At 40.4% G+C, this 26,217-nt stretch overlaps 1 protein-coding gene across 2 annotated transcripts in view; it reads right to left on the reverse strand.

The window, feature by feature from the left end:
• The window catches only part of srcap (Snf2-related CREBBP activator protein), a 153,077-nt gene extending 130,109 nt beyond the window's left edge, over positions 1 to 22,968 (reverse strand). The window contains exons 1-3 of one of the 2 annotated variants that reach the window (XM_061231270.1): positions 22,756 to 22,968; positions 12,485 to 12,558; positions 1,557 to 5,167 (exon numbers count right to left, since the gene is read on the reverse strand). In XM_061231270.1, coding sequence (XP_061087254.1) covers positions 1,557 to 4,469 — 2,913 coding nt within the window. In that variant the 5' untranslated portion in view covers positions 4,470 to 5,167; positions 12,485 to 12,558; positions 22,756 to 22,968. Of the gene's footprint in view, positions 1 to 1,556; positions 5,168 to 12,484; positions 12,559 to 22,755 lie in introns of those variants that run through there. The other variant, XM_061231272.1, reaches the window with a different exon arrangement.
• Between the last annotated feature and the right edge of the window lie 3,249 nt (positions 22,969 to 26,217).

Here is a 26,217-nt window from a genome sequence, read left to right on the forward strand (position 1 = left end):
AGCTATAGATCAAATGATTAACACACCCAAAATACTGAATTTAAAACGCGCAAATAAGAGAAATATATAGAGAATAGAACACTGATAAAAAAATTCCTTAATGTTGAGCTCTGGGCCCTATATCACAAAGCAGGATTACTTGGCTGGAGGACTGCACTGAGTAAACGCTGTTTAACTCAAGGGAACAGCTAGCCCCGAGCCTTGTTTTCCTCTTAAAGCATCTTCTGTTGAAATTAGGAGGGGGGGGGGGGGGGGGGGGGGGGTGCATACATTGTTATGCATATCTTCGATCTTCTTCTATCGTCCAAAAGTTTAAATCTATTGTGATATAAATTTTAGGCCATAATGCTCAGACCTATTACAAACAGGTTAAAATGAAAAAAAATAACTACATGTGCAGATAAAACTATCATGTTCTTGTAAAACATTCATCCTACGAAAATAACGTAATGAGATCTGAAATCTAAATGAATTGCATGACAAACAGAAGCCAGGCAAGTTGGCAAGAGCAACAGGGATTTCCGACTAATAATTCCAGCCCATGCCTGTCCCCTTGCTGCACTTCTACGGTTTTCATTCGGTTCTCTTCAACAATTTCCACTATTCCCTTTATTTGGAACCACAAAAAGAGCCATATTGAAACATGTACCAAGTACTTTTTATTGCAGTATTAAAGGATTGCAAAAACACAACCATGCCAAAGCTTGTGTGTGGATGATCTAAACTACTGTTCCAACAGCATTTCATGATAAATGAGTTATTTGAACCAGTGATTCTGACATCCAACATCCAAGATATACACTCACTGAGCACTTTTAGGAATAGCTGTACATCCAAATTCATGCGATCATCTAATCACCCAATCGTGTGGCAGCAGTGCAACGCATAAAATCATTCAGATACAGGTCAGGAGCTTCAGCGAATCACATTTTTGCCTCATTCTGATGGTTGATCTCAGTGATTTCAAAAGTGACATGATCGGTGGTGCCAGACAGGCTGGTTTGAGTATTTCTGTAACCGCTGATCTCCTGGGATTTTCACACACAAGTCTCTAGAGTTCACTCAGAATGGTGTGAAAATAGTGAGCAGAAAAAGCCACTCAGAAAGCAAAACATGAATGTCAATTCCTGCAGAGGCATTCAGGCTGTAGGGTCAGAATTTGGCACCAAGCGCATGAATCCATGGACCCAAACTGCCTTGAGCCAACAATCTAGGTTGGTGGTGGTGGTCTAATTGTGTGCAAATGTTCTCTTGGCACATTTCGGGCCTGTTAATACCAATCAATAATCGCTTGAATGCCACAGCCTATTTGAGCATTGTTGCTGAGCATCCTGTCATGGCCACAATGTAACCATCTTCTAATGGCTACTTCCAAACAATAATGCACCATACAAGATTTTGAATATAGGCTGTTACAAGTGCTGACCAATTTCAGTCTTGTGCCAAAGGTTTTGAAACTTGTGAGATTAGTGCCAAAGTGATGGTGTTTAAAACATTTTTTTAAGATTTAACATGCCAAAACATTGCTCAGGAATAAATGCAAAATTAGGACTCACCTTGCTCTCTGTTGACCTTGGGGTGGTAAAGTTAGAGCCAGAGGCCTCGGATTTTACTGCAAGTTCAGGTTCACTGTCACTATTTTCACTCCTAGTTGTGCACTCTCTCTCTGAGGTGGGAGACTGGGTGCCTGATATGGAGAGCCGAGGAATTGGTGGTCGCTCACGTTGCTCCAACGCCAAAACATCTGTGAAAGGTGGAGAGCTTTCAGAGTCTCTGAAATAGCCAAGGTTGGTGCGGACACTGCTTAAGACATTCCTCTCCATAAGAGGCAGGGCTTTGACTGACAAAGGGATAACAGCTGCAGGCATGGTGATGTTGTCTTTATTTTGGGATACTGTACAAGTAATCTCTGGGGATGCTTTGGCCTCAACTGGGGCCTCAAGATCAGAATCACTTTGAGACAGTCTGAGAACAGAAGATGACAAAGAGTGCTGGGTGAGTGGATTCTTCACAGGGATGAAGCAACCAGATACAGGTACATTGTGATTAGAAGGGCCTGCATGTACTTCATCACTGCAGGTGAGAGTGGGTTCAGGCACAGAGTCTGTGGGCAAACCAGATTTGGGAAGGCACTCTATAGAAACTCTACCAGACTCACAAACTGAGCTACTTGTCTGTGTGGTAGGTAAATGCAATGCCTCCAAATTACTTGACAACCCACCCAATACAGGAGGGCATCTGTCTAAAGGGGTGTCTGCCACATTTAAGATAAGCTTAGGATCAATATGAGATGAAAGGGCATGATCATCGGATATAACTTCATGCATGTCTCCTGTTATCTGAATGATTGAGGCCTGACACTCTCCTGTCTCCATGGGTGCAACCTTTTCTGCAAGAACAGAGGGGTCTCTGAGGACGGGAAGAGACTCGCACCCAGAATCTTGGTGAATTCCTTGGAAGGAAACTTCCTTGGAAAGAAGCTCAGGTTGAAAAAGGTGTTCACTTAACAAGGTAAACCCTATCGCCTCCGTAGATACTTTACCGCATGAAGACATATTGTGGGATTGATTATTCTCCACAGACATGCTGACCTGTGGGGACAAAGTACCCCCTCTCCCTCCTTCTCCAGGTGTGCATGTATAAGTCTCAACCGTTGCTCCTCCCATTGTTATCGTAGTGAGAGGTGTCACAAATGCTTCCATCAGTCTTCCATCTAAAGAGATCTGTTGAGTGTTACAGTTCCTCTGCAGTGTGTCAGAGGAAGTATTAGTCTCTGTACACTGTGCAGTGACTGTTGGGGCCTGAAAGTCTATGCACTGTGTTCCATCTGTGTAGTCCAGTGGCATGGATTTAGTTGGCAATGCTCCTACTTTTGTTTGAAGGCCACTGCTTTTTGCATCAACAGTTTCTGGGAGGGCAGATTCATCTCCATGTTCTTTGGTCTCATTCTGAACCATCTGTTCATCTCCTCTGATTAGCTGCCCCAGAGGAATGATAGTTTGGGTACACATGCCAGGGTCCAACAAAGTCTCAGTCATATTTAACTCTGTCAAGTCCTTGGTCAACTCAATTTTATTTTCGTTTGTTGGATCCTGTGGTTCCCCCTGACCAGCATCATTTTTTGACACAAGAAGGTTTAAAGGACAACTGAAGACATCATTTTCTATGACCGTTGGACTGTCATCACTTAGAGAGAGGTTGTGATGTGATGGACAGCTCTGAGGGGGGAACAGCTGTTGAGAGTCAAGCTGCCCTCCCACTTGACTTTTCTCTGGAGTTTTAGGTATCCTGCTCATTTTCGGCTGATGGTGAGGTGAAGGAAATGACTGCATAATGTTGCCATGATTTTCTTTCCCCATCTCCTCAAGACAATAAATCCCAGAATCCTGTGTTCCGCCAGGTGGGGTTATGACCCTTTCTCTTTGACTAGAAGCTGCATCCCTCTCCAGCATTAGTTCTCCAGCAGTATCGAAAATAATTTCCCTTGCATCTGTAGCAGCACAACTTTGCAAACCTTTCTTGGCCACATAACACTGCTTCACTTCCACTTCAGGACATTTGATGCATTTTATATCCTGCTTTGTCTCTAGAGATCCACTTGGACCAACAAGATCAGAAACCACTATATTTTCATTACAGTACTCTTGCTCCATCAAAGGTTGTTCAGCCTTCTCAACTATAACAGGATGTTCCTGTAGACCTGGTTCTGGTGCCTCACTGAGGTATGACACATCAAGTTGGACAGAAACATCCATTGAGTTTTGAAGAGGGTTAGCTGAAGAGGATGATCTGGTTTCAAAAATGAGATTCTCCTGCACAATATTACCACTCGCAATGGATAAAACGGACTGATCCGTTTCATTCTCTTTGTATATCCTGTCCTTCGCCATTGGCTGTGTGCAGTAACAAGAATCTTGTTTTGAGCTAGACTCCCTTTCCTTATCGCCCGTTGTATTAATGGGAAAAGTATCTTCATTCCCTGGAAGTTCATGTGGTTTAAAAGGGAGATCTCCTGGTTTTGTGGTCCCATGAACCTTCGCTTGCAGAGATGAGGGAGACCCTTCTGTGCATGGTCTTTCAGGCTGTAGGAGGTATGTAGACCAGGATGAAGGTTCTCCAATTGCCAAAAGGTCTGTAGTTTCTGTGGACTGTTCAGTGCCCTCCGGCACTGCTTTTGGTGGCAGTTCTTCCACTCCATCCACTTCTTCCTGCACAATCCTTTTTTCCCTTTCACTGCACGCCAGAGAGTATGTTCTAAATTTGCATTCAGTATTTTTAATCTGTAAACTGTCAGAGTGGGAAAATGAAGGAGGAAGGTTCTCAATAATTGGACTAAAGACCTCTGCCTCTTTGCACTCAAATAGAGGGAGCAAGCCAGGCTCATTTGTCTGATCCTGTGAAGTGGTTTGGGAATTATCCATGTCTTTAGATTCCTCGTTATGCGCACCTGTGCCAAAGCTGACGGCCATAGGGAAGCTAACAGAGCTGCAGTGGCTGAAACAGAGAGAAACCTTTCCGTTTTTGCCCCCTTGTCCCAGCACCTCTGTATCTGCAACTCCCTGCGCTGATCCTGCCTTTTCTGGGTGCTTCTTTCCTCTTCGGTCTTGTATTTCACTTTCTGGTCCTCCTGCGGCTCCCTCCTGAAGGATTTTCTCTTGGTCTGAATGAGGAGATCCTCCTTCTGGCAAGTTCTTCTGCCCGTCAAAATTCCTATCTCTGCTTGACCTGTGCAATACTTTTGTTGCCTGTGCAAGGTCCGCCTGTGTGTCCACAAGTCTGCTTGAAAAAGGTTGCCCCGTCTCTGAATACGCAGGGCTACTGGAGTTCTTGTACAAAGAGGCAGCCAATCCTTTTTGGAAATGGTCTGTGTCAGCTTCCAAAAAGAGCTCTTCTGTACTGCTGCCTTTAGTTTTGCCGTTTCTGTGAACCTCTCTAGAGGTCTGTTCCTTGGTATATTTGACTGCCTCTTGCTGTGACAAAATGCTGCTGGACGATGGTGTGGAGAGGGCAGCTGTGGCCGGCTGCAGGGCATGCTGGGATGACCCGGCCACATTCTGGGCAGCCAGGGGGTCGCCACCCAGCACAGCCACAGCCGTGGGGGGAGGCTGCTGTACTGCTGCCTCCCCAAAACTTCCACCTTTGATCCTGCCGCCACAACCCACTGCACCTATGAAGAGAGCACAGGGTAAATTAAGTCATAGTAGCTTCAGACAAAAATACTACAATAAGAAAAAAATATTAGCATTTCTCGATTGACAAAATGGAACAATTTGTTCCCGACAATAAAGTATAAATAACCAAGATTTTGTGACACTCACATGCTGAAAAAAGAAGGAACCTAATTAGAGGATATTTCTTCAACCACGATGATCAAAATAAAAGCAAATATATTCAGGAAAAAAATTAAATCATACACTTGAAATGAAAAGTATTTGCTTCCGGATTTCCTCTACTGTATATTTTTCTGAATAGCTTCAGATCTTTAGTCAAAATGTAATACCGAACTAAGCTCAAAACACTTTATTACAGTTGCATTCACCCTGTGGAAAAGAAACTGCCCTGCTAAATTTAAAAACTGGTTTCACCACCTTTAACAGCAATAATTGTGACAAAACATGTTCTTTAAAAAGGTACCATATTGTGTATTTTCCAGGGTTTTAGGTTAGGTCCTGATATCCATAAGAAGGTGTTTGTGTAAGAGTTGTTCTTTACATTGGCAACCATTAACCATTTTCCTTCTGTTATTCTGATAGATATGGATGGACTTGGATGTAGTGGAAAATGTCAGTGTTTTTAGTTGTGTCCTAAAATCTCATTTCAGGCTCACTGTTTTCAAAATAAACTTGACCAGTTACAGCCTTTGACAGGGGAGTCATAATGAACAGGGGCACGTTTTTTAGCGCTTCCCAAAGACTCTCCAAGGTACAGTTAGGTCCGGAAATATTTGGACAGTGACACAATTTTCATAATTTTGGCCCTGTAATCTACCACAATGGATTTGAAATGAAATAATCGAGATGCAATTGAAGTAGACGTTCAGTTTTAATTTGAGAGTATTTACATCAAAATTGGAGGAAGGGTTTAGGAATTGCAGCAATTTTCATACATAAGTCCCTTCATTTCAAGGGACCTAAAGTAATTGGACAATTGACTCAAAAGCTGTTTCATGAGCAGGTGTGGGCTATTCCCTTATTTCATCATCAATTAAGCAGGTAAAAGGTCTGGAGTTGATTTCATTTGGAAGCTGTTGTAATCCACAACATGCGGTCAAAGGAGCTCCCAATGCAAGTGAAACAGGCCATCCTTAGGCTGCGAAAAAAGAAAAAATCCATCAGAGAGATAGCAGAAACATCAGGAGTGGCCAAATCAACAGTTGGGTACATTCTGAGAAAAAAGGAACTCACTGGTGAACTCGGCAACACAGAAAGGCCCGGACGTCCACGAAAGACAACAGCGGATGATGATCGCAGGATCCTTTCCATGGTAAAGAAGAACCCTTTCACAACATCTAGTGAAGTGAAGAAGACTCTCCAGGAAGTAGGCGTATCATTATCAAAGTCTACCATAAAGAGAAGACTTCACGAGAGCAAATACAGAGGGTTCACCACAAGGTGCAAACCATTCATAAGCCACAATAATAGAAAGGCCAGATTAGTTTGCCAGAACACATCTAAAAAAGCCAGCCCAGTTCTGGAACAGCATTCTTTGGACAGATGAAACTAAGATCAACCTGTACCAGAATGATGGGAAGAGAAAAGTATGGAGAAGGCTTGGAACGGCTCATGATCCGAAGCACACCACATCATCTGTAAAACATGGTGGAGGCAGTGTGATGGCATGGGCATGCATGGCTTCCAATGGCACTGGGTCACTAGTGTTTATTGATGATATGACAGAAGACGGAAGCAGCCGCATGAATTCTGAAGTCTATAGGAACATTCTGTCTGCTCACATTCAGCCAAATTCAGCAAAGTGGATTGGACGGCGCTTCACAGTACAGATGGACAATGACCCAAAACATACTGCGAAAACAACCCAAGAGTTTTTCAAGGTAAAGAAGTGGAATATTCTACAATGGCCGAGTCAATCACCTGATCTCAATCCGATCTGAGCATGCAGGCTTAAGACAACACTTAAGGCAGAAAGACCTGCAAACAAACAACTGAAGACAGCTGCAGTCAAGGCCTGGCAAAGCATCACAAAGGAGGAAACCCAACGTTTGGTGATGTCCATGGGTTCCAGACTTCAGGCAGTCATCGCCTGCAAAGGATTCTCAACAAAGTATTAAGAATGAACATTTTATTTATGATTATATTCCCTTGAAATGAGGGGACTATGTATGAAAATTGTTGCAATTCCTAAACCCTTCCTTCAATTTTGATGTAAATACCCTCAAATTAAAGCTGAAAGTCGGCACTTCAAATTGCATCTCGATTATTTAATTTCAAATCCATTGTGGTAGCGTACAGGGCCAAAATTATGAAAATGGTGTAAGTCCAAATATTTCCGGACCTAACTGTAAACCTTACTAAAGCGGTTCACTTTTCTGCGTGTGTTCCCCAAACTATCACTTAGGTGGTTGCTTAATGGATAGTGCGACGTTATGAGGCCCATCGACTCGCTCTAAGATCGATTAGTCGCTCCATACAGCGACTGTTATTCATCAATAAAGTAGTGTTATTTATGAATAATACACCTCAAGAATACTTAAAATTGCATTTAGCAAGACTGGTGGGACCGTATTAATAGAATTAAAAACGTAAACTAACCAGCCGTACATATAATTTTCGCCAAATAATATATATATGGTTAGTGATGCGCTTTGTGGCTAAGCCATCTAGCAAAACGCCATCTTTGGCATGTCACATTTTATTTACTGCCTTAAATGACTTTGCAATCAGGGTTGATTTGGCAGAAGCACCATCACATTACTGGAGTAATTCACTATTTTCTCTGATTCACCAACAAGCAAAACGCACCAAGCAAAAAGCACAAAAACCTTTTTTTTTCTTTTCTTTTTTTTTTTTTAACATAAGATTTGGCGGGGGAAAAAAACCAAAGAAATAAGAGGTCCAACAGCTTCACAGCAAACAAAATGGAGATGGTCAAACGTGGCTGAATAAAGAAACATTATTTTCCAGTTTTAGGACGTTCAACAAAACCAAGAAAGAACTATGGTTAAACTTCGCTCCAGCACACAAAGCGAGTGGGAAATCGTCAGTTTATGAATATCATTTCAAAGGCAATTAGGCCACATGTTCAATAAAGTGCAACGGGCATCCTTCGTAATTAACAATTTGATTATTTGCATGAACAGTCCTATTAATGTGGAATTATAGTAATATTATTACCCAACTACAACTGTAGAATTATTAGTGCACATATTGCTCAACAGATTGAGATGCAACTAAGAGCAACAGCTGATTTCAGAGACTTTCAGTCGGAACAGTGGTGGCCACTAGCGGAGTGAATTGACAGCATCACTAAGGTATAGCTAAGAGTGGTCCAGACCAGCCTTACGAAAGTACGATGTACAGAAGGTATACTTAGCCAAGAACGGAAACAACGCCGAAACGTTAAGGTAGAGAATGGTAGAGTACGTGAGAATGTCTGAGGACATTGAATACCACTGAATACTATTAGACGTGAAGCAGATAGATTTGAAAGTTTGGCAAACCTGGGAGAAATTCAGCACGGTATAAGCTAGGAGTGCATTCTCCCCCATAGATGACCCCTTTAATTTGTATAATGAGATTGACGTGCTCTCGTTTTCGGCAAGTAAAGATACAGAAAATAACCAACCGTATCTCTAGAGTAAAGGAATAAATTACTCTTTATTATTAGTTCTTAATTCGAAGACAATTGTTGGAGAATACATAAAGCAAAAACACCATCAAGGCAGTCCAAATACAGCACATCCACTAAAAGCCCATAACTAGCCAGAATAGATGGTGGTGGGAAGCCAAGGCAGCCGCTGCGATGGAACAGTTTAGCCATCTTATTACTTGATGCTTGAAGTTAGACGGGCACGAAATGTGAAAGGTGATGCGTTTTTTAAATATGCGTGATTGGTCTGAATATAGAAATGTCACTGCATGACAATGTTTTGGCTTCCAGTCAAGTCAGCAAAGATATTAGTAAGTATAAGTATTAATTGTGCAACCAAACAGAGACTTTAGTTTTACAACTTATCAACTTGTCTTATCTTGCGATTGCATTTACGTTATACTGGTGCAACAGGATGCAGAATTTTGCCGTTGCTCGAATCCGAATCTGAACCCTGCAAGGACATGAATTCGGATATATAAAGGACCATCGGTTTGCTCCGGTTTCCAAAAAAATTTCATTTTAAATGTTAAAACGTTGTGACGAAGACGTTTATCTGAGCAGAGGTTTCTACAACGCACAATATTTTAACTGGTGCTACAGTACTTTGGAAGGACACTGAAAACCATGATTAGACAATAAGCATGGCCTAGTGGCACGGGGCCACTCAAAGTTACAGTGTGGCCACCAGAACTGCAGCACTGGTGGCCCAAGTGGGCCACTAGATTTTCTCCAGCAAAAGTTAATGTTTTCAGAATAGCACATGAATTTATAGTATATTACACAGTACATTGGTTAAGCATTTTTGGTGGGGAAAAAATGTTAGTTGAAAGTGCATGGACATGAGCCCCAAACATTTCAGTGGGGGAAAAAAATCTATTACCTTATCATTTATTTGAGTTTAAAATATAGGCCTAATCAAGCACTATAAATAGACTGCATTGTATGAAAGATGAATATGAAGTACAATGATTTGAAAAATTAGACATCACATGAATGTGAAATAACATGTAAAGATTTGATAGAAATGTAACTTGTATTCTTCCTCGCGGAAATGTTCTGAGCTAGCCTATATAGGCTATTGTCTTGGTTGGCAGCTATGAATACATTTTTCAAAATGAATAACTTTAAATTGCACTGATAATAAATGAGAAAGGAATATGAAAATAAATCAAAGCACTGTGTTGTATTGTAGTTCCTGGTATTGGAAAATATACATTTGGGATACAGACATTGTCACAATATAAATTTAATGTAAAATAAAGATTATTGTTTTTTGGTACTTTTGTGATTGGGCCACCAAAAATTCCACCTGGGCCACCAAATTCATTGGTGTAGGGTCCTCGCATGGGCCGCCAAATAACATATTTAGTATTTGAATTAATTATTATAGTAACCAATATCAATGATTAAACATACCGATAACCTGAAGGTTGGAACTGATTTGACTCGGCTCATGTCTATGTGACACCAAAACAGACACCGGGTTTTAGAAAATATATTTATTAAACAGACATACAAACACAGAACATATATGAGGTTTAACTAATGGGAAGTTAGTAGGATAAGGTATGTTAAGAATGTGTGTGTGTACGTGCCCCTTGAACAAAGGCAAGGTGGGGGCAGTTAGCTTGGGCAGTTAGCTTGGGCAGTTAGCTTGGGCAGTTAGCTTGGGCAGTTAGCTTGGGCAGTTAGCTTGGGCAGTTAGCTTGGGCAGTTAGCTTGGGCAGTTAGCTTGGGCAGTTAGCTTGGGCAGTTAGCTTTAGGAATGTGCACAAGTGCACGGAAAAGGTAATAGTAGCTTGCTTGGGTTAGCTAGAGTTGTGGGTGTTAAAGCGTATTCGTGTTAGCTGTGAGAAGCGCGACTGCGAGCATAGTTGACTATATATGCACAAAAGACGGCGAATCAATTAACACATTAGCACATGTACGGCTAACAGAATGCATGCAAACGGTAACACACAACAAATATGAAAAAGACAAATTCACAATATCAGTTAAGACTAAGCTAAACACTGCCTGTGCCTGGGATGTTTGTATACTCTTACAGAGACCACTGCATTGCTGGATTCAAAAGGAGGGGCTGTCCTTGTAGAAGTGGCGATGGTGCTGTGAATGTCCTGGAGAGGTGCGCAGAGCTGGGATGTTCCCGTGGGCTGCGCGTTGTCATCTGGTCCATTCGGTTCTGGAAAATGTCCGCTGGCCCGTTTTCCGTGTGGCAAAGTTCTTACTGTAGTTCATTGGTGATCTGATGTGGCGGTTTGCATACACCAGCACACTCACTAAAGGCCACCAAGTGACCGCAAGGTAAACTAGGTGTATCCGTAGGCCTGGTGGTGCGCTGTACTGAATTCAGCCTCTGTCCAAGTGTTGGAGCAGATGAGGTGAAGATAAGGGAGTGTCCAAAAAGAGCGTGCCTTGCTCTTATACTGGGAAAGTTTATTGCTCCCGCCATTACGCAATTGGCTAAACCGTAACTAGACATCATGCTGGAGTGGATGTCGCGGAATTGTCCTGCGGGATTGTGGAAAACGTGGTCCCTACATTGGCCTGGTGACCCAGATGGCTAGTGGAGATAGCCATCTGGTGTCTAACACTGCCAAAGCAATGTTATTTCTAGTCCTTTTGTTAATTTGTTATCTTATAATCTGTCTATTTTCAACATATTTCAACCTTCTGATTACATCCTGTCTGTTTAAAAAGAATAAAATCGAGGCAGGCGCATATCCAATGCAGGCCATTTAGAACAGGTGCCAGGTAAAAAATAATAATAATAATAAAAAGCGCCTTCTCTGACGTTGCATCTTCAGAACCTGTATTTTTCTTAGTCTATATTTTTAGGGGCTTAGTCTAAATCCTCTTCATTTGGATTCAGGATGAATGAAAGAAATTATTTTTCAGTTTTTGGTTTCTCCAAGGTGTGTCAACGTGAACACAAGTAACAGACATTTACGATTACCACACTGTGCAGGTCTCTTTCTGCATTGTCAATAGTAGCCTACAACCAAATGTCACCACAGTGTATCAATAAAATAGTACATAATCTGATAGCAGTGACAGACACTCATTGTGTCAAGGTACCCAGGCTACAACACAGCGGTTGACTCATGTTTTGGAAAAGTGCTCCACATAGGCCCACAATTCCAAATAATAATTAATTTACAAATTAATAGCCTAGATATTTGGCACTATTTTCGGTGCCAAAATATATTACAGGGCAACACTGAATATGGAACAGGGACAGTAATCGCTTTGTATGTTACTGTACATTTTAAGACCTCAAGACATGCCATCCATTGATTGTACACAGCTGCAGTGACGTCAGAGCAAAACCCGACTAAAAAGAAATGGCAGAATAGCTGCAGGGGATTGGTGTGGTCAGAAGAAAATGGTGTTCTTGCATTCGCTTCCTCAAAAGGTAGCACAACTAAATGATAGAAAACACCTGCAGAGCCCCTCTTGCAGAAAATCACCCATAATCAGGGATTGACACAAGTGACAAGCATTAAGAGCAAAAAATAATCACAACGGTACAAACGGCCACTTATTATGAGAAACATTCAATTAGGACATAAAATTGCCATGCAAAACTATGTTAAGACACCAACAGAGTCTCTCCCTCTCTCTCTCCCCCTCTCTCCATGACAAAACCACTCACCAGTCTGTGGTGTTGGACCAGACCCTTCCGCACTTTCCACTTCCAGGATGCTGAGTTAATGGCGTCCTCTGCTTCTACAAGGAAACGCAGAATGGCATTTAATACGGTTACTTAAATTTTTTTTTATTTAAATCCAAAAACTATTTTATCATGCTAACCTAAAACTAGGGAAGCGCAAATCAGTTTTTGTAAATGGATCACATTCCTTTTTTTTTTTTTTTTTTTTTTTTTACATCGGTTAACCATGTAACCGAAAATTCTTATGACCGCTAGGGGTCCTATATTTTTAATGTCAACATTGTAAGGTCATAATACAGGTCTATTTGAATTTCCGCTTTCAATAACCGATTGATAAATGATCAAGTTATGTATTGCTTTATTTTAATATAAATAGCATAGTGGAAAGGCATGTTTAGTTGGATGGAGAAACAGCATGGAATAAGCCATAACTGAACTGCAGAATTCAATTCCCTGCAGTGTTTGCATTCCTAACCCCCAGAAATGGTCACAGATTGATTGCTAGTTTTTGAATGTAAACTGCATATTGTAATATTGCATGCAACATTTGTACAATGATGTATTGCTTTATTTGTTTTTATATACACGATATAGTGGAAAGCTACATTCAGTTTGCTGGTACATAGTTTGAACGTGTAGCAACAAATATACACGGACCCTCCATTAACCTAAAGAAACGACAACATTACAATAAGCGATAAGTCAACCAACAGCAAGAGAAATTCTTTGACAACTATACTCATGAAGCATTCAATTCCCTGTGGTTTTTGCATTTTAAAACCACTGAAATTGCCAAAGATTGCATGCTAGAACTACTGTAGCTTGTCTACAATGTAAACCACAATAATACACCTGGTGGTGAACACGCATTTATTTTAAACAGAGGTTACCATTTCAAATTATCGGTTATCCGTTCACAATTTTTTGTAAACGTTCACAACTCAGTTTCAGTAAACCGTTTAAACATTCACACTTGAAGCTGCTTAAGTTTAGAAAGGCTTACACATTTACAAAAGAAAATGAATCCATTAGGAATGAATATTAAATGGCGAATTGATACATGAGGAACAAACAGCAGATGACCAATCTAGCATCTAGGCTCAGTCATATTTTAAATCATTCTTCAATAATGAAGATACCCGGTAGTCCCAAAAATATCTAAAACTGACAGGTGGTAGAGCTCTCGTACAGAGCCCCACTACTGAGGAACACCCTTCCAAAATGTATAAGGAGGTCAGAGTCTAGATATTTAAATCAGTATTAAAAAAACACATTTACAGTTCGGCTTATAATCAGTGATAGCTTCATACGATGGTTCTGGAGACAGGCACTAGATGAGGTTAGTGGTTACTTAGAAATCTACACGTGACAGTGGTACCGAGAAGGCCTTAACAGTGCCAGTGGGGTTAGCTACAACCTCACCGGGTCACCAGGGAGGTAGGTGTGGTACATGCTTTCTGTTCTGTGCTCAAGGAAATTTTATTCAATGTAATACATTTTAGTGCCTAACATCCTCCTTTGTTTCTCTTTCCTGCCACTCCCCCAACCTCTGGAGCTCATGGACCACTCAAATCGGCCCCAGACTCTAAGCAGCACTGCCCCACGCTGGTCCAGCCCATGCCTCACCATATCCCGGAGCTAAGAATTCATCCCCCTACCCTCAGAACTCCAGACTCTACATCCCTCCATATGGACCTTTGTTTCATACATAAAACCTATAGGTTGGTGGAGGATAGCCAGGTTCCTCCCAAGATTTTCTTCTGGGGAGTTCAGTTTAATTCACTCTGTAAAGAGCCTTTGTGACAGCATTATACAAAATAAATTTAATTTAATTGAACCAAATAGACAGGAAAGTAGTGACAACACCAGCCATATGCCCACATGCTTTCTGAGTACCACAAAATAAACATAGAACTGGATGGTTCCAAATGCCACATTTCAATGGCAGGCTCGAGACTACCTTTTTTTGGTGCCACAATCACAAACTGTAGACTTCTGCGGTTCCAGGTTTTATTATAGGACTAAAATACATTTTGAACCCAGGTTTTATCCCGACTCAGTCAGTCCTTTTCTTTTGACAGCAAAACCATTCAACATATCAATTTTCGGACAGAAAAATAAAAAGATACCTTTTTTTCCCCCAAAAGGTTACAAGGCCAGAAAGTCACCGGATAACAGGAACGACCCATATATATATATATATATATATATATATATATATATATATATATATATATATATATATATATATACACACACACACATATACATATACATGCATATAACGGTCACTACCAACCCAAGGGAAGGCCAAAGGAGAGAGACAAGATTAAGAAAATTTAGTTGAAGGTTTAATGAACTCAAAATAATTAATAAATAAGACAAAAAGATAGAAAGTGTGTAAATCAGTAGGATCAGAGGTGATGAAAGTGCTGAAAGGAGGGAAACAAGTTCTGTCAGGAGTTGTAGAGTGTCAAACCAAAAGAACAACCAAACACAAGTTACCTAAAGAGGTGGCAAGAGCCAGGATGATTACTTTCAGCTGCCTTTATACAGGCGAGGCACTGGGTACCCCAGATGCTCTGCATCAGCACTAACGAGCCCCCCCACAGGTAAGACAAAACAATGCCCACAGAGAGCCAAGTAGTCTGACACTGTCACACCCCCTTCTTAAAGTGTGAGCATCACTTAACTAAACTATATACAACATCTCAATAACCCCAAACACAAATTACCATCGGGATTCCCCTACTGTATCACCAGATTCAGTCAAATTCTCTGAACCCACTGAAGATGTTGATCCCATGTGACACCGTAAATGACAACATCGTCACGGTACACCACACAACCCTCTAACCCAGCCGTTGAAAAGTAGTTGGTCCATTTCTTTCCAGTATCCATTTAGAAGGTCAAATTTACTAACACAATTGTGTGGCCCTACTAGATCAACCAAATTTACCTCACAGGGAAAACTTTAAAGTCAGTGCATGGCCGAAAGGTAACATCAGGTTCTTACCAACAGACATGGAGAAGCCCAGGCCAAATTGAACGGTACCGCAATAATATTCTCCAAAGTATTCCTTCCCTCTGCTTCCAGTTCTTCATGCTTTTCAGAATAGAAAATATGCCATCTAAATAATAATAATAAACTATTATTATTATTATTATTATTATTATTATAATAATTGACACCGTAAAAATGCTGATGAATGGGTTGAGCATCCAAAACGTCATCAAATGAGTGTGAGGGACAAACAGTAAACATGTTTTTTAACACACCATCATCAGTCACCTCTCTCTCCCCCTCACATGCTGCCACCATATGAGGAACAACATGGAGCAGGAAACTTCTGAAGTGGACAAGAGGACAAGTTTAACAAATCAAATAAAACCATTTAGACAAATCGGTTCCTTCTCTAGAAGGGATGAATTCACGGACAAAATATGCAAACATGCAAAAGGTAATCTACTTCCTGCGACCAGAACTAGCCATTAAGTAGTTTGAGAAACTTTTCACACGACAGTAAACGGACCAGTAAGTTTAACCATGTGACCCAACAATAGGTAAAACGGCAAGAACTCGACTTGACTTCCAAATAGAGCCATTCAAAGCATGTACAAAAATATCAATGGGAATAAAATAAATGCTTTCTAGAATGACTCAAAAAAGACACGTTTCACAAGCAATGACAAATAATAATATTGATAATATCATATTTATCAGGTAACACAGAATGCGCTATTGCCATGTAACAGCACAAGCTGCACCAACAGTGTCCACCTAAGTGGGAGACATAAGAGTTTGAGTTGGCACATTAGGCATTGGCTCTTCTGCTCAAACACAGATTCACTAGAATTTCCCAAAATAAAATCAACACCCTCAACTAGTAGCTGTGGATGCACACCCACCGCAACCTCTCCTTTGACCAATCGGAAATAAGGAGTTCCCTGTTCATAACAGAAATGGGGATTTAATTTCGCACAGCCCCAATGCAAAGATTTAAGAGGGCAAAAGAGGGATGTGACATTTGGACAAAAACAAACCCACCTAGAAAAATGATTATGCTTAGATAAAAAAATTTTAATAAAAAAATTATCAATGCATACAATGCACAGCACCCACTAGGCTGTGGAAGCCCAAAAAAATATTAAATAAATAAATGAATAAAAATGTGTCAAATAGCAAAACACTTGAGTTATGGACCTGATGTAAAAGGTATAAAGGAGAGGATACACTTCCTAAAAATGCTAAAAAGTCTTATGCAGAACGTTTAATATCCATGTAATGTAGGAGGCTTGGCTGAGCTAGCTGGCTCATCTGGCAGCCACAATGAAGAGAAATGGGTATGGTCAATCGTTGAGCAGTTTTATGCAATCAAATGGCACTAAAGTGCAGATTGCGATAAATTACTGAAAATTAAAGTTAATGGGTAGAATGAGCAGCTTAGCTAGCTTATAACCATGCTTATAGCTATGGCTATGCTTATAACCATCCGAAAAAGCAAGGCATTCTAATGTTACCATCGCCAACACTCAGCAAGTCATCTCATCTTTAATAACCTTGTTCATTCCGACTGGGGATTACATCCTCTGGGATTCTGAGGGGATTAAAGGTTTGCGGAATGGAAACTGACACTGAAGCACTTAGGCTGTGATACAGGGCTTAAAGCAAGAAACAATTCTGTGCCTGAGAATCAGTTGGGGTGGGAAGTAGTGCAATATACAATAGGAGTGCAATAAGTGCAATAAAAACAAAAAATAACTGCAAAGGATTTTGCCACATTTCTATATTTATAATTACAATTGCAATTTAAAATACAAATAACAAAAAAATACACAATTGCACAGGTTAATTCTTATTTTTTCCATCTTATTTGGATGGTAGATAAACACAAGATGCTGTGTTATGAATGCCCAGATCATCATTATACCATCATTTTGTCCTCAGAACTTGGTTGGGCGATTGTGAATGACAGGTTGTGCTGTGCAATGAACACGCATAGGGTTGAGTAAGAAATCGACACGCTGCTGATGCATGACTGTCGATAGCAGATTTGGGCAAATGTGTATGTTTGCAATTATATTTACATTTGCACTTGGAATCATATTAAATTAATTTTTAAATGTTTAAACATGAGTCAACAAATACATTTTTTTAAATTCCTTCTGCCACAAACTCACTTGTCGCATTTCACATACCTAAAATAGTTAGTAGGATTGGGTAGATAATTTAGTAGGCCAAAAAAGACATTAGTTGGTTAACCAAGTGTTAAAACATTGTTTGAAGACCTTGTAAATCCATTCCCATCATTGAAAAAGGCTCACTGACTAGCCCTCTGCCTGTGTACATAGGCCTTAAAAATATACAGCTGACGCTCCCACATTCTGTACCAAAACATTGTACAGCTGTACAATGGCTTGAGGGGGTTGGTTGCTGCAATTCGTCTCCCGACCGTTAGGAGGCAAGAAATCGCCTATTACACCCTTAACTACATACATTTATTGCAAGCTAGCTAACTAAGCTACCAAGAAAACCAACTAGATATTACCAACTATTACTGTGAGAATTGTTTTATCCCCTCCCCACTAATAGCATTATATGGAGGGAATGTTGACACGAGGTTGGAGAGCAGGCAACACGTAAAAGCGCATGCATAGAAAGACCTTGAGACACCATTTAGCTTTTCGGCAAAGAGCAGCAGGTACACTTAGGGGTCGGAAAAGGCAAGCATTGCTTGTTCTCATTACCTTATGTTTTTTTTTTTTTTTTTTTGTTAAGACCTTTCAAATTTTTTCCCTTGTTTCTCCCAATTTGGTAGCCAATTGTACCCTACCTAATCCAATTAGGGTTAGCTGGGGATACACCGCTTACAACCACGTCCCTTCGGTGGCCGAGGGAGAACACGCTTGTCACGTCTCACAGGCTGCGACCGTAATTCCGTCTAGTCCCTGCTGAGTCCCTCCCTTGGAGCAGCGAGCCAATTATCCCGCTCCATGAGAGCCGGCCAAACTCAGCTTTTGACAGGACAGGACCGGGAATCGAACCTCAGTGTGCAACTGTAACGTTACGTTAGCTGTGCGCCACTACGGCGCCCTCCATTACCTTATACTATGTTACCTTAATCTGTGGCTGGCCCCCACAGAATCCGCGGCCGCAGAACTCAAACGAGAAATCCGGGGAAATTCCGACGAATTAAAACGTTGAAAGTCATAAACAAGTGAATACGACATTGTTCCCTCTCGCAAGCAAGTAGTAGCTAGCTTAAAGGGACAATAGGTAAGATGCGTTACACAACCATAGTAAATTCCTTCCCATCATTGAAAAAGGCTCTCTGACATGTTGACTCACCCTCTGCCTGTGTTTATAGTCCTTAAATTTGGGTTTCAAAGTGTACATTTGTCATGCCGTCACCATCAAAACATTGGGCGTTTATTCTGATTTTCTGTGTCACGGCCCAAATTGCACTCCAGTCAAGCAATCACTGAAACTCTATAGCATTGCTTATTATCCAAGCAAAGACTACATATCTAGATATAAAACAATACCAGTTTGTTATCAGTAGCAACAAGCAAATTAGCTATATTTAGCTTTACGAATTTACAAATATCCACTATACCAACATAGCAGAAATTGCACCAGCATTGTGCTTCAGGTGGATATTTGTAAAATTGGGACGCAAACTAGTAATAGCTGATTTTCTTGTTGTTACTGATAGCGAACTGGTATTGTTTTCTAACTAGATAAGCAATAGTATACAGAGTTTCAGTGATCACTTGTCTGGAGTGCAATTTGGGCACTGAACAGCACATTGAACAGTTAGAGCAGCACTAACTTCCACAATATGACGTATACGTGAGTTAAACGGCTCTTTCAGGGCGAATTTGTGGAGGGTGGGAAGTTGATCTGACTGCAGTTAAATGAGGAAGGGGAAGCAGAGCAGAATACGTGCCACTAAGTGAATGGACATTGATTGGAGTGCGAACGGAAAATTTACATTCATTTCATCCGAAAACATGCCCGCTGGTACACAATCACAATCAAATCTTGTAAAACCTTGTTTTTCAGGAAGTTGATGGGAAAAGTATAAGTGAAGTAACACTTCAATAGGTATTTTAGACTTTTTTTTTTTTTTTTTTTTAGATTTCTACTCCTGTAGCCCATCCACTTAAGAGTTCTAATGTGTTGTGTTCAGAGATGCTCTTCTGCATTCCACTGTTGTAATGTGTAGTTATTTGCGCTACGGTCACCTTCCCGTTACCTTTTACCAGTCTGGCCATTCTCTACAGACGTCTCATTAACAAGGCGTCCCTGTCTGGAGAACTGCTGCTCACTGGATTTATTTCAGTTTGCAAACTCTGGAGACTAGTGTCTGTAATATTAAATCCCAGGGGCCTACCTATAGGCCTGCAAAGGACAGGCCTCCAAAAGCCAGTTTCCTCTCGAGATTACTTCCCATCGGGGAGTTTCTACCGTTACCCTTAGAGACAGCCCTAATAGAGGCTTATAAAATGTACAACTTGCAGCTTGCTGTTACTTATCCAACATGGCCATCAAGGCAGCTCAAGTTGTGTCCATTTGTGGCTGGTGCCAAATTCCGCAAAGGTCAGTTTAAGAAATGCATCTTCGACAAGTCTATGAATCCTGTTATTTGTACACGTATACATTAAACAACATGTATACAACAATGCTTGCACACGTGTTGTGTCACAGGTGGATATTTGTACATTCGGCAAGCTAACTAATAGCTAATAACTTTATTTGTCTCAAACCGTAAAATGCATTGTTTGTAGTACACCATTATATCTTAGTTATAAAGCCAGCTAGTTCCATAGCCAAATAAGTTGCTTGCTCATTCATAATATAGTTGGTTAGCTAAAGTGAAAACTTCAAAAAGACAGTCAACATTTCATAAAGTCACCTGTTCGGTGAACATTTTCTTACTAGAACACTAGAAAAAGAAGGCAGGCTCTGCTGCATTTGTCAGTGTCAACTTTCCAAAACAGTGCATGTTGTGGTTTGAGGGAGTTTGTTGCTGCAATTGCTCTCGACCATTAAGAGTGTGAAATTACCTACTGTACCTTTAAGAACTGAATAAGGTGACCATTGCATTTGGTTGTGTTTATCCAACTGTTTTTCAGGATATCATGAAGTCTTGTTCCAATCCCAAAAAAATAGATGGTATGGATTACACATCGTAGCTATCTTGAAAACACGTTTACGTTATGGGCAACTCCACAGTAATGTCAAACTGAGCATGAAAAAAGAAACTTACTTCCCAATTAAACTTATGTCCAAAACAGTCGATTGTGGCCATTTTGAAACCTGAAAATGTAGGCTAACAGGAAAATGCTTAAATTGATTTATTAGTCCCATTATGAAATCAATGCTATTTGGCGGCTATCTTGAAAACAGACTTTTTAGAAAGCTTATAGACTCTCCAAAATACCTGTTTTTGCATCACATTCATAATGCAAGTTCTGGCTTAACATTTTATATATATATATATATATATATATATATATATATATATATATATATAGATATAGATATATATATATATATATATATATAGATATATATATATATATCTTTTTTTTTTGCCCTTCCCCTCAGCCAACTGGGTGCTACGATAATATGCATTAACATTTATCATGTAATGAGTCATTTTTCCGAGGGATTTTTATTTTCATTTTGTGTCCAAATGTCACATCCATAAAGCTGGAATTGCCCTTACACTAGCGCAACAGGCAGTGGAAAATGATGATGGTAGAGCTAGTTACGATATTCCGGACTAACTTCAGAACATAACTAGTCACAACCAGACTAACTGAGATAAGAAAGCATTAACGACAACAGATTATCCTGAGAAACTCTTCCAATAAGGTCTACTGGATTCTTACACACAAACCTAATATGTGGATGGACTGAATTTTTTTTTTTTTTTAAAGCACTCGTGTAGCTACATAACTAGGCGAGCTTGTTAGCAATAGTCGCAATAGTGCAAGGCGGTTAACGATAAAGGCCGGACTGCTTGTGGCCACAAGTGCGATTTGCTTCCTGGCAAATCATTGTACATATACGGCTTAACATTAGCCATTTACTGACGTCGTTCCCACTGCTGAGAACCGCAATTATCTGAATGCAGCCAATAAAATCCGCATTAACCCTCTAGCGAGCTAGCTAGCAAACAAATTAATTTCTGAATACGTTAATTTACCAACTGTGGTTTCAAGAAAGCCTAACTTCGCTAACTTACGAACCACAATCAGCGAGTTGTGTGCTCCAAGGAAACGTCATAACTTTAATGTTGGTTGCAGCTTGGTAGCTAGCTAGCCATTTAATTTCCGTAATGTTAAGCACACAATTATCAATAGAAGGGAAGCAAGGTTGTAATCATGTAGCTAGTCTAGCTAGCTATAACAGTTACTGGCTAGCCGAATTCTTAAGACATGACGCGGTTGTTACGCTTGGCTTGTCAATGTTTGCTGTAACGTTCACGTTAACGATTTACCAGACTAGTTTTAGCTTGATGTGAGGTCTTGACACAAGCTGGGTCAAATCAAGTAGTTAACATTGCTAGTTAGAGTCCGTTAGCTAGCTAGCCATGTGCCTATAATGAGCGCGTGGGTTATGTAATGGTGTCGCCTGGTGCGTTGTATCGTTTCACTGCAGACCATTGGTTCGATGCAACAAAAACATAGCTAACTAGCCGAGACATTTCCACGGAACATGCCGATAAATTCTGAAATCCACTTCCCGATAACGCTACACCGAAAAGAGAGGGTAATACAAGTCCTCGTGACGTCATGGCGTAGGGCCAGAGAACTTTACCAAAAACACACTACCATTTAAGATTGGCTTCAGATTTTGATATGCGGCTTCTAGTGTTTTATAGAAATAATTTAAAAATGGTACTGAAAACCTTTACAAATATTCGCTTCAAATATTTAAAAATTATTTCTAGTTGGGCGAGGGGGTTCAGTGACCCGCCAACTCACTCTTAATGCAGCGACAAAGGGTAAAACGGAGTGAATTAGAAAATGAAGAATTTCGTCATTTTTTAAACCAGTATGACCGAATGTACATAACTAGTCGCGGTAAACCAATCCCTCCGCCAAGAAGATATTATATTAAAGCAATCTACCATAACCAAACGCGACCGGCCCCCTTTCGAAGCCCCCCTTCTTAAACCCTCCCCCTCCCTCCCTCCCTCGCACCCCGGCTGTCGCCGCCATCTTAACTTCCCTCCTACCTGAAATTTCCGAGCCGTTTTCTTTCACTAAAAAGTCAACGAAGAAGACGCCATCCTCCTGAAATCGTACTCAATCCGTAACGGGGCTACTTCAAACTGCCTCTCGGTACCCAGCGAGACGTCCGCGGGATAGTGTGAGCGGGAAAAGAACGAGCCGAACGAATGCGGGTCCGGCTCACTGAATATAGCGGTTGTGGGGAGGAGACTTCAGAAGGAGCGAAATGGTGGAGGAAGGCGCTGCTGACAAAGTGCAGGGACACATAAACATCGCGAGATGTTCGTTCTTCTTCTTCTAATTACATTTCCGGTAAGCTATGCGCAACAGGCGCCGTACTGCCCTCCACCGACAGGAAATTGAAGCACATATTGAAGCCATTAATATTCGCCATAGATTTGATTCGTTTTTGAGTTTGAATTAATAGACTTACCACAAGTTACCAGATTGTAAAACGATGGTGTATGCTGTCTTAGAATCCATAAATCAGTCTGATTTCAGCACAATAAAATAAAAAAGAAACAGTGTCTTAATCGTGGCTAAGTACGAGTGAAAATACTAGGTTACGCCACCCACAAGTCTAAAGAGCTGTTTACCACGGGGATGTCCATCACTCAGATTTCGCGGGTGAACTATGAACTTTCTATGAAAAGAGCGAAGTCAGAGGCGGTTAGCAATTATGTTTCAACGCGTGCCGTGTGACTCCCATCAAGCAAGCCGCGAAAAATGTAAACGGAGAGAAACTACCCATACCTTGAACCGAAATGCGCGTATACCACAATAATTACGATGAAACATTTGTGCACGTGACAGACATGTAATTTCAAAATAAAACCACTTTAATCATGATACTATGTAAGAGTTTATATCGATTGTTGAGACATTTTCCCTGAAAATATACAACATACAAGCCCAAAAACTAAAATGGTTATGTGTTTTTAAAAATGACATTGTGCCTCCAAATCATGAGCACAAGTCAACAACTGGAGAGATCTTATCAATAGAAATGATGAGCACAAGTGTGAAAAGGACAAGTACTGTGAATTAATTTATACATTGGTATGTTTTTGAATTGTCAGTAGTTACAGAATTACGCAAACAACAACAGAAACATTGAGAGGGGTTTTGGATTTTTACTAATTTTAGTAATGTAAAGGGTAGTCATGAGAAAAGAGGTGAGAAAGAACTGATAAAAAAACATAATGTGTGAACAGAAACTGTAAAAGTGAAATAATAAAGAAAAATAAATCTGGGAATCATTTCTATTCATTCTTCAGTTCTTGACTTATGTTCATGATTTGGAGGCACAATAATCAACAATCGATATAACCTCTAAGACAGTATCACAATTAAAGTGATTTTATTTTTAAATTACACGTCTGTCACGTGCACAGCTGTTTCATTATGATTCTTGTGGTATACATGCATTTCGCACCCTACGGTGCTTGGGCCCTAATAATAATAATAATAATAATAATCCTTCCAATAACAATAGGATCCTTCGCACCCTACGGTGCTTGGGCCCTAATAATAATAATAATCCTTCCAATAACAATAGGGTCCTTCGAACCCTATGGTGCTTGGACCCTAATAATAATAATAATCATAATAATCCTTCCAATTACAATAGGGTCCTTCGCACCCTACGGAGCTTGGGCCCTAATAATAATCTTTACAATAACAATAGGGTCCTTCGCACCCTACGGTGCTTGGGCCCTAATAATAATATTAATAATAATCTTTCCAATAACAATGGGGTCCTTCGCACCCTACGGTGCTTGAGCCCTAATAATAATCCTTCCAATAACAATAAGGTCCTTCGCACCCTACGGTGCTTCGGCCCTAATAATAATAATAATAATAATAATCCTTCCAATAACAATAGGGTCCTTCGCACTCTACGATGCTTGGGCCCTAATAATAATCCTTCCAGTAGCAATAGGGTCCTTCGCACCCTACGGTGCTTGGGCCCTAATAATAATAATAATAATAATCCTTCCAATAACAATAGGATCCTTCGCACCCTACGGTGCTTGGGCCCTAATAATAATAAAAATCCGTCCAATAACAATAGGGTCCTTCGAACCCTATGGTGCTTGGACCCTAATAATAATAATAATCATAATAATCATTCCAATTACAATAGGGTCCGTCGCACCCAACGGTGCTTGGGCCCTAATAATAATAATAATAATAATAATCCTTCCAATAACAATAGGGTCCTTCGCACCCTACGGTGCTTGGGCCCTAATAATAATAATAATAATAATAATCCTTCCAATAACAATAGGATCCTTCGCACCCTACGGTGCTTGGGCCCTAATAATAATAATAATCCTTCCAATAACAATAGGGTCCTTCGAACCCTATGGTGCTTGGACCCTAATAATAATAATAATCATAATAATCCTTCCAATTACAATAGGGTCCTTCGCACCCTACGGAGCTTGGGCCCTAATAATAATCTTTACAATAACAATAGGGTCCTTCGCACCCTACGGTGCTTGGGCCCTAATAATAATATTAATAATAATCTTTCCAATAACAATGGGGTCCTTCGCACCCTACGGTGCTTGAGCCCTAATAATAATCCTTCCAATAACAATAAGGTCCTTCGCACCCTACGGTGCTTCGGCCCTAATAATAATAATAATAATAATAATCCTTCCAATAACAATAGGGTCCTTCGCACTCTACGATGCTTGGGCCCTAATAATAATCCTTCCAGTAGCAATAGGGTCCTTCGCACCCTACGGTGCTTGGGCCCTAATAATAATAATAATAATAATCCTTCCAATAACAATAGGATCCTTCGCACCCTACGGTGCTTGGGCCCTAATAATAATAATAATCCGTCCAATAACAATAGGGTCCTTCGAACCCTATGGTGCTTGGACCCTAATAATAATAATAATCATAATAATCATTCCAATTACAATAGGGTCCGTCGCACCCAACGGTGCTTGGGCCCTAATAATAATAATAATAATAATAATCCTTCCAATAACAATAGGGTCCTTCGCACCCTACGGTGCTTGGGCCCTAATAATAATAATAATAATAATCCTTCCAATAACAATAGGGTCCTTCGCACCCTATGGTGCTTGGGCCCTAATAATAATAATAGTCCTTCCAATAACAATAGGTCCTTCGAACCCTATGGTGCTTGGACCCTAATAATAATAATAATCATAATAACCCTTCCAATTACAATAAGTTCCTTCGCACCCTACGGAGCTTGGGCCCTAATAATAATAATAATCCTTCCAATAACAATAGGGTCCTTCGCACCCTATGGTGCTTGGGCCCTAATAATAATCCTTCCAATAACAATAGGGTCCTTTGCACCTTACGGTGCTTGGGCCCTAATAATAATCTTTACAATAACAATAGGGTTCTTCGCACCCTACGGTGCTTGGACCCTAATAATAATCCTTCCAATAACAATAGGGTCCTTCGCACCCTAC

The sequence above is a fragment of the Conger conger genome, chromosome 2 (assembly GCF_963514075.1).
Source record: "Conger conger chromosome 2, fConCon1.1, whole genome shotgun sequence".
Classification (NCBI taxonomy): domain Eukaryota; kingdom Metazoa; phylum Chordata; class Actinopteri; order Anguilliformes; family Congridae; genus Conger; species Conger conger.